Here is a 10470-nt window from a genome sequence, read left to right as displayed (position 1 = left end):
GCCCTACATAAGGTGAGTATTCACGAAAGAATCAGACCCATATACCAGCATAGAGAATTAAGCCTATGTCCAGCATAGGAGTTGAGCCTATGTCCATCTGAATCTAATGAAGCAGGATCATGAGTCAGACTTGAGATCAGTCATTCTACCAAAATAAGCACTGGGGAGCATGAAGAGAGATTCAGGAGAATTTAGGACTTACTGGACACAGAAATTCAAACTGTGAAGCAATCTCTGAGCAAAATGGGGGGAATGCAAGAGGTTGGGAGAGATACATGAGATGACAAGCTGCAAAGGGAATCGGGGAAATATGAAAATAAAAAACCTTGGGCAGGAAGACACACAACATGGAAAGAACTTGCAACAAGTCCCAATTCAAGGAGTAGGGACTTGCACGACAAAGCCTGTCAGAATCTGATTTAAAATAATAAAAGTATTTTCCATGCAACAGTTAGCAGATGTGTTGAATTCCTAATAGGACCAGTGGATGCAAGAATTTAACATGAACTCCAGAAGACCAAGACCAATGTCTTTCCAATATTACAAATACAAGCATAACAGTATTACAGCATAGAGTTTGCTTAATACCACTCCAACTAGTTATCAATGCCTCAATTACCTTAGAACACAAATGTCTGTAAGGTAAAGCTGCTAAAACTCAAGGTTCACATTAATCAATATCAGAAATTAAGAACACAGAGAAAAAAATTTAATTCTAGAATGGATCCTGATGTACTAGAAATACATTATAAATTATTACAGAAATTTCATTTAATATATTAAGACTACTATGGATAATTAAGAACTATGTGCACTTTAAAATATGTTTTCAAGATACTTGTAAATTACATGTTAGATGTTTAACTAAAAAGTATCTGGTGGAAGAGAGGTGATAAGTATATTATAACCTCCCTTATTTGAATAAATTTTTACTGACAATGGGAACCTGTTATCAAATTGCATGTGAGTGAGACCTCTCCAGTCAGCTAGTCCAAACCCACATTAACGATGATGAATTACATGTTGTCATTTCCATAAGGTTACCTGCTCTCCATGAAAGCCTTTCTTCTGAGGTTCAGAACTGCACCTCTAAGTAACCTGCTCTGCACACCAAATGGTATTAAAAGAAAAGCTGAATCTAATTAACTTAAAAATCACTGCTTCCCTTGCTATTAGCATAGCAAGTATTTCTCAGTCACTGCAACTAGCAATGCATTCCTTTTATCACTTGCTGCTATCTTTTAACTCCAGCCAGACCTCACTACTTCTATTCACGCTGTTGTTGTTGGTTTCAGGTTGGGCTGTATCACACCGTTGCAAAATAAAACAACAGCAGTTTGTGCACAACTGGTTATTTCTCAGCCACAGACTATTATCTTTGTGCTTTCTGACCTAAACTAGCTACCAACTGATTTCTGGTCCAGGTTTAGAGTGTTGGGTTTGACTTACGTAGTCGTAAGGTGTCTCTGGGTAATTTAGGGTTCCCTGGTAGAACTCTGATGAACCTTGCTGGGAGTAACTTTAGAAATTATCCTTCCACTTCTCCTCCTGTAAAACACACTGCTCACACTCCACCTCAGAGAGCAACACACCTATCGAGCACAGTGCATTTCTTAAGAGGCTGGGTTATAGTTTTGATTTTGTTGTTGTTAAGCAATCAAATTTAAAAAAGCATAAGGAATCTCAACCCCACCCCTGAGTTTAGTCTTCAAGTATTTTTAAAATAGAAGAAAAAGCCAATGCAAGATTCACAGTTCTGCGGCGCTGATACTACCACCCTTTTGTTCAGAAACTCAAGAAGTGTAAGATCAAGGGCCTGGGTTTTCTGTTCAAGGAAACCTAAAATGCAATTCTTTCACCTTCCAGGAAAGTACTTCCACCACCATAACAGATGATATTCTAGCACAGGATGTTCCTAAAGCTTTACAGAATTATGTTAGCATTTGCATGAGAATAGCCTGAGAAACCTAACTTAGACTGTGGCTGGTGACCCCATTTAAACTTATTTTATCAACCATTGTTCAGATTTAAACCAAGGCCTCCCACAATTGTTTCCTTAATGCTAGGTTAAAAAAATCATTCTGAAAGGAGTTTCCCCTCTATTTCTTCCACACAGAACATGTAAATATTCATAGGCACAACCACCAGCTGATTCACTCATTTCCTGAGAAAAAACCCTAACTGCATTCCAGGCCTCAAGTCAGTGAAAATGTAATAAAATTAATATAATTTGTTTATATCTTATTAAATTAAGTACACCTCCTCAGAATAGTTCAATGACTAAGTCACTCTGTTAGGAAATAGGAAATCAACCTCCCCTTCAGATGAAGGCAGTGCACACAGACTTTCTTCACCCTCAGCAAGTGCTTTACCTACTAGGATACTACTACTAAATTGTCCTTCAAAGACATCAGGAGCAGAAAACTTTCCTGGATTCTGCACACCCAGCAGTGGCAAATGCGGTGAGGCATTTTGGGGGAGGGGGTTGTTTTTTTGCTTTTAAAGTTCCACAGAACTGAAGTCTATTATTTTAATGCCTGCACTAGGCAAATTATTACACTCTGTAACAATAGATAAAACTAGCTGACATATGAGTACCTGTGTCATTCTTGGGATGAGAAAGAATGGTTTCTGAAAACAAGTGCCTTACATCTCTCTTAGATGTACATGTAGGTACACATGAATATGGAAGACCCTGTAATACTTAAAAAAAAAGGATTCCAGAAATTTAAGCAGCCACAGTGTAGATTAACACTGTGTAGTAAGAACAAAGGTCCTTACATCAAGAGATAACTGGTTTAAAGGTAAGATACAGCAGGCAGATCAGCTCATACAGTGGAAGACAGACATCACCGGAGATTCATGAGATCTCTGCTGGCGCTAGGCTGTACAACCTACTCAGGAACAACCCAGAAAGAGAGATGACACAGTCCACTAACAATGTTCACGTTATTTAGTAAATCAAAGTATTTCGTATAGCAGCATGTGGCTAATCAAGTCTATTCTGTCTCTTTTTTTCTTGCCAAAGCTGTTCAGTCAGTTCATCTACCTACAGTCTGAAGATGACAAACCACCACCTTCCAAGATGCACATTCTGTTGTTCTGCAGCTCATCAGGATACAGCTCAGCAACTTTTTGCCTATCCAGAAGATCAGTTAAGACCTTGGAAATATAAGCAGCAGAGTGGTGGTCCTACAGCAGCTAGAATAACCACGCTGCAACCAAGGGTCATAATGAAGCTGTTTCTGCTGCAGGAAGCGGGGATGAGTTTTCCTATACAACCTAGGACCACCAATATGTAGGACAATACCCTACGAACTCCTGTATGAACACAAGTGGGGAGAAAGATTTATACCACTGGTGATAACTTGTGAATCTACCACTGTCATCAGTCAGCCACTGTGCTGAGAAAACATCTTTACTGATACATTCCCATGTTCTCATTCTCAGGAACTGTGTGTGTGCAAACAACTATATTAGAAGGAGCAAAACCTCATGCGAGTACTATACCAGTACTGTTGCACCTTTACAGAAGAAAAATATAATACATATTCCTCCAGCACAGCATGTACCTGCACTATTGTAAAATACATTCTCTTAAAACACTAAAATGCCCTGTGCCAGTATTTGTCTCAGCTTTGGCATAGTTTATTCCTGTTTAGCTTTAATGAAAAATAATTTCTGTCAAACTGAAATGCAACTGCAATAAAATATAAACACAGGTTCCAGCATTAACTTAATCAGATTGGTTTGTGTTACACTGTTACCACGGATCACACTCAGCTTTCATATCAGTTCTTGAAGAGACAGGAAACCAATACTGTCACAAAATGATGCTGAAATTGCTTAAAAAATTAATCTGAATAATTCTCTAGCCCTGTATCCATCTCATCATTCACACCAACTTAGCTCCATGTAGCACAGGAACTGAACCTAAACTCTGAGAGCACATGAAGAGTTTTTATCTTCGTTTTCCTTTAACAGCTTACCATATGTAGGCAGCAGTTTGTTAGTGTGAGGGGTTTTTGTTTTAACTTTCATTATCTCTTTTGAAGGATCAAGTGTTTCCATTTGAAATACAAAAAAATACAACAAACATCTGCAAGGAATTACCAGGGATTTGGGGAAAAATACAAACCCTATTTTAAGAAAACAACAATTTGAGCTATGCATTGTTGAAGTAAGCCTGTCAGCTACTCATTTGCTCCATGGCTGCAAAGGCCGTATGAAGAAAAGAATTGCTTACACATTATAAAGGAGAGCATGAATCAGAAGAAACATTCACTAATGAGCAAAAGACTTTTACTGACTGATGCAATTTTAAGTGCAGCAACATAATTCTTTTCCCCTTGGTTAGGAATATCAAACTACAAACCACTATCTGGGAACGAATTTAGAGGGCCATGTCCCCAAACACAAGCTTAAGCCTTCTCCCTCTCTCATGTCCTAGACCTTCACATAACAGTGAGCAAGGAAAAGGCAATTTGCTGGCCAGATGTGGATGAAGGAATGCACCATAACCCACCCAGGATCCAGTTCTTAACAACTATGGATTCTTTCTGACCTTGCAGCAAGGAAAAAAAAATTAACCTTTTACCCTTCATCATCAGGAGCGCCCAGCCAGGGAAATGCCAGCATTTTGAGAGCACACTCTTCATCTTACATTCAATAGTGACTTAAGCATTTTTGTTACCTTTTTAACACTTTCCTCCTCCATTTCTGTTTCTAAATTGAGGGGTGAGAAAATATCACCAGGAAAAGTACTTCATGGTGAATACAGACCTTACTATTCTTAAATTCTTCTCAGCAACCCATTCATAGTTACTACACCTTACTACATATGTAGGTCTTTCAATTTACTCTCCACGGTCTATTGAGTTGACTTTCCATTGTACAATTTGTAAGAGACTTGCTAGTGTTTTTTCTTTTCTTTTTTTTATTTTTTTTTTTTATCAGAACTTAACTTTTTTTGGTAAAAAAAGAAGTTATTTTTATTTATGTCTTTCTTTTTAAAACAAAATACACTGTTGTGGAATATTTTCTACACTTCATTTGTATGAGAATTACTGTATTCAATTGCCCTATCAGTGTTGTTCACAATAACAGGTTACAATACCCTCTGCAGGTTTTCTCTAAGTTGAAAATGCTTTTTGGGAATATAATGTTTTTCTGTTTCTTGTCTATAACACATTCAAAGAATCTTTAATGAAGTAGTACATAGGCTTTTTGTTACATACGTTTTGCTTTCTCACTGTGCCTCCTCAAGCTATACTGTCAAAGACTGCGGATCACATAACTAAGATGAATAAATAAAAGTAGTATTTACTTACAAAGGAAATATCTATAGAAAATTTTAAACTCTGCTATGACCCTAAAATATCTCTGAGCAGTATATTTTGAGTCACAGAATTTTATACCTTATACCAAACAGACATTAAATGTCTATCCCAGTTCTTCCTAAACACTAGATTCCTGAGGATAGCAGGATCCAACAAGCACGCCTGGCTGCAAGATGAGATATCAGCTGAGTTTCCTCATTATTGTCTGGGAAGTTCCTATCTCTTAAGAGTCCATTTACAGTTATGACAAGCAGAATGCAAGCTACCCCAAGAGTTCTCAAACCTGTGAAGCCTTGGAACTCCCACACAATTTATGTATCACTGTAAGAGAGCACTCAGCTTTTATTTATACGGTCCTCACCCTTCTCCTTTTCTACAACAACAGGAACAACTCTTTGCTAGACCGCAGCAGGGAAAGTGCCCCACAAGACTAAGAAATGGCTGTTTGAAGCCATTGGAGATCTCATTTATAGAGACTCTACTTCAAGAGAGAAATGCCGTAAATTAGCTCCCATTGTTTTTTATCTAGGCAATGAAATATTGTCTGTCCACTTTTCTATTACAGTGAAATAATTTCCAGACACACTGTTCCAATGGATAAAAAGGTCTAAAATCATAACTGTTGTGCATAAATAAGGCACATAAATTGAATTCAAGTAATTATGCTGAAAAAGAGCACATAAATAAATTGCATTTATGTAATTACACTGAATAGGTTTTCCTTGTTTGTACCTCAAGACATGTTAAGAGAACTTTTCCCGTAAAGTCAGCAATCTAACTTCCCAGTTTATATGTTTGATTGCAATTCTCAATCTGCATTTCTTAATCCATATTTCATAGAACAGAATACATCACAGGACGTACTCAGATTATGTATTAAGCATCTGATGTATCCTACTTCATACAAAAGGGAAGGAAAAAACCTCAAAGCTCCATTTGCAAGATAATCCACTACTAAATCACCACAAAGTCATTAAGAAGTAGCAACCAAAAACACTGAGCCTGACAACTGATGCTCCTCTGCAACTGTTACAGTACAAATTTTGGTATGTAAACACCAGATTTCCCTTTTGTCAGGCAAACAAGACAATCTACGACATACAAAGAAAAGTGAGTTTACAACATTTAATACGTTTCCATATTTGACAAAAAGATTTGCCTCAAAGCCAGTCTTCCAAAGAGTACTCAAGAAAAAACAAGCATATGCCTTGCTAGTTCTTTAGAACCCATTCTGAAGTAGCCCTTTGCCCTACAAGTACAGAAAGTAAGGTGTAGAGGGATTATACCCTCTACACCAGGCATGAGAGGAGAACAGCAGGGAAATAAAGTCAGGACAACAACTTCTGTCCCTCAGTTTCACCTGAAACTCACCAGCTGTAGATGTCCCGGCAACCCAAACAACAGCAAGGTCTGCTCATTGGCACAGAGATCAATTAATGTAAACCTGGCCATGTTCATGCCAGTATCCAAAATAGGGCAGCTGCATTTCAGCTTTCTTTTCAGAACAGTCCTTGGCCTGTGCTAATTGGTAAAGCTGTAGTGAGTATAGACCAAAAGCATGACAAGAACCATCCTAATAATTCAACAGTATAGGTAACCCCCCCCTCAGTCTCAGAAACCTTCCCATTATATATGAAAACAGTGTCAACATCATCTTCATTCTCAGCACGCAGAGCCCACCATGTCTCACTTAATGGGTTCCTGCAGACCACAGGGCTATTTATCTGACCGCTGCAAAAATAAGAAGCAGAAACCACTGAATGTCTTCAAAATTCATTTCTAAGCTACAAAAAGTTAGCATGCAATAATTACAATTTAATGTTACCACCTGATGTCATCACAGGGCTGCGGTTTAAGCCATCTGGATACATTTACTATCTACTTTCATAGTTTACACACACACAAAAAGCTACGAGTTCATTGCGTTCATAATGATTGTTCCTGGAATAACTGCAACAGTCTTATCCATATGCACTCTAATCAAATCCAGCTTAATGCAGCTTCTCCCTGGCAAATATGGGGATGTATGTGCATTCTCAGATGCATGTAAAAACATACATGCTCCGCCGGTCAAGAATAACGCAGAAATAAAGGCTTTTAAAGAAATTAAGAACAAGTACGAAATACAGCAGTGAGCCTCTGATGCTCCTGAATGCCAGCTATTTAAAGCACGACAGATAAGCAGGTGGCATGGAAGAAATTTATAAAAACTCCCCCCATACCAAACAGAACATGAATGTACTGGAAGAAAAACAGTGCCATCTACTGACAACATCGGTTTGACTCACAAATGACATCTCCCGGCAGACTGATTTGTATCGGTTTCTCTGTGCAAAACTACCAGCATCTAAAACTACAGAAAGTGTCCCATGAACCAGATTGTGACACAAAACAAACAAGATGTGAAATTATACACATCTTGTACAGCACTATTCATTTCAAAACCTTGGATGTTTAACTGAGCATCACAAGAGCTGTAAATGACTACCAGAAATTACCTAGTGCCTCTACTTCCAAGGTTTACTTCTGCCATTCATGATATACTTTTGTTCAACCTGTTTTTAGGTACCTCCAGTGAGTATATTTATACCCTTTTCCTACACAGCCTATTCCATTATGTATCTCTGCTTTTAGCAAATTCTGCTAGCACTCAAACCAAACGTTCTTCTCACACGGAAGGTCTGTATTTATAATCTAAAACTCCCATTCTCTCATTCCTTTTCAACAGCCTTTTACACACATGGTTCCCCCTCTTTTCCAGACTTACTTGCCTAACAATACCTATTTGTCAACCATCCCCCATTATCACCATTTACTATCATTTTGTGTCTGCTCTCCTTTAAACTCAATCCAGTTTGCCCACATCATTATCTAAAAGCAAGCCACAAAACTGGACACAATAATCCTGCTTGGCTTTTCTGATAAGAGATGCAAAATTAGTTCATGTATCCTGTGTGCAATGACAGGTTACAAAACTCGTAAAGGCCAGCTAAGGTTCACATCTAGAAAACCTACTACTGCCTCCTTAACTGCACAACTTCTTTTCCAAGGAAGAAGATGTATCAGACTCTTCTGTTCTTGAGAAATTAATCTTGCTACTTATCTCACTAACTTTGCATGCTTAAGTTGCCAAAGCAACTTTTTTTAGGACATCCCCCTCAGCAGCTACTAGCATTTCTGACTTCATTTTGATTCTCTAATTCTTTAAGCTATCCTAGGATAAAGGCTTTAGGATTAAAAAAAAGTCTATGATCATGACAGTAAGGGGAAAAGAAAAATTCGTTCACAAAACGAATTTTACCTATGTATCAAGAAACTGAGCCACAGCTAAAAAAATGTATCATAGATACGCCATTTAAAACTTCTGAAAGTTTAAGTTGGCTACAAAGGTGAAAATGTATTTTCCAATACTGTTACATACACTTTGTCTGTAAAAGACTCACTTTAATCTTGCCAAGAATTTGCAATATTTTCAGATGTGTTTCTAAAGAAGACTGATCAAGTTCCTGTGTTTAACACTGATCCCTCTCAAGGAGGTGGTACAGTGTTATCAAAGTAAAACAACACCTAATCAAGAGTAGTATCTCTTTTCCAAGTTTCATCAGAACTTGCAATCTCCCAGAAAAAGGAGGACTGCTAGGGCTTAGCAATACAAGAAACTGCACTAGTAAAACTGCATTAGTACTTTTTCTTCATCTAGTTATTTCAGGTTGACTTCTTGAGTAGATAATGCACAATCCTTTAATCCAAGTTAGTTTAAAATGTGTTCCAAATGCCATAAATTAGAATACTTTCTTTGTACCTCTGAAAAATAAGAAGTTGCTGCTCCTCCTCTGTTGTCAGGATGTAACAGACTTTTGTTACGAACACTGCTCTCCAGCTGCCTCTTGCATCTTCTGCCAAAAAGATCAAATGCCTACAACCCACCTGCAGCTTTCTCACAATCTTTAGAAAACAGTTATGCTATTACTATAAAAGCCTCCCACACTGAAAATCTGCTAAGATCTAACAACAAAATAAGTTCCTGAATGCTTCTTACTGACTTCAGTTCTCACAATGATTGTCTTTGACTTGGGTATGGTTTGCCGCTGAATTTCCAGTATATGGCAGAAAACTTCTCTTTCTTAAAAATAAAATTTGAGATCCATCTTCCCCAAACTAGACAGAATTTCATTTTTGTAGTGGTATTGCATTATATATAGGACATTATAAATTTCCATCACCATCACTTCGTATGTTAACCATCTTACTCAGACATTATACAGCTAATATGTCTATATACACGATATATACTATACAGCAAATACAGGTCTGTCTTTGACAGTACATTGTGTTGCATCCTATTTTCATAAAAAATTAAGTTCCAAAAAATCTTAAGAAAAAATATCAATTTAAGCATAATCCATATAAGATTAATCCCTACTTATTTATCCAAGGTTCAACAATATCAAGCAATGGAGAAAATCATGTATACTTCTTCCAGGAGCAGCAAAGCAAAACACTCTTGTGAAATCCCAGCAAGCCTTCCACTCGTTTCAGTGAACAGCAACATCTTGCCCTGATTTCAGATGAAAACTTATGCTCTTTCAAGCCAGGACAAAACCAACAAGGGCAAGAATAATTTCTAGCAAGACACTTGCCTAGCAACTATGATATGGCTGTTTAAGTGCAGTAATTAGGGTTGGACAGGGCTTTGAACAACCTGGTCTAGAGGTAGGTGTCCCTGCCCATGGCAGGGGGGTTGGAACTAAATGACCTTAAGGTCCTTTCCAACCCAAACCGTTCTGTGGTTCTATTAATTATAGGAAAAGCGAGTTTTAGAAATGTGAAAGCAAGCAGAACGTGAGAATACACACGGGTTGGTTATTTTTCACTATCAACAGTGCCACATCAAAGTATTTACAAGAAAAGGCTGCAGTCAGTAGCAGCTGAAAGACCACCAGTGATGACCAGAGGGTGCTCAATACCGTGTAGCCTTCCAGATAACTGATAGGATTTTATTAACAGGGCAGGGAGGGGGTGTTGGCCGGGTTATTTTGCAGCGCAAACCGCAGAGCGTCGCCGTACCTCATGCGCAGGATCCCGATGAGCGTGGCGGCCAGTTCGGAGGACATCCTGCCCATGATGCAGC

General features: G+C 38.1%; 1 protein-coding gene across 1 annotated transcript in view; it reads right to left on the bottom strand.

The window, feature by feature from the left end:
* The window catches only part of TEX10 (testis expressed 10), a 46174-nt gene that overhangs the window by 17911 nt on the left and 17793 nt on the right, over positions 1-10470 (bottom strand). Inside the window, exon 9 of the mRNA XM_010015848.1 lies at positions 10407-10465. Within this exon, the coding sequence (XP_010014150.1) occupies positions 10407-10465 (59 nt within the window). The remainder of the gene's footprint in view (positions 1-10406; positions 10466-10470) is intronic.

The sequence above is a fragment of the Nestor notabilis genome, unplaced genomic scaffold (genome assembly GCF_000696875.1).
Source record: "Nestor notabilis isolate BGI_N333 unplaced genomic scaffold, ASM69687v1 scaffold12440, whole genome shotgun sequence".
In the NCBI taxonomy this organism is placed as follows: domain Eukaryota; kingdom Metazoa; phylum Chordata; class Aves; order Psittaciformes; family Psittacidae; genus Nestor; species Nestor notabilis.
Note: the sequence above shows the minus strand (reverse complement) of the source record. Positions and strands in the feature narration are given on the sequence as shown.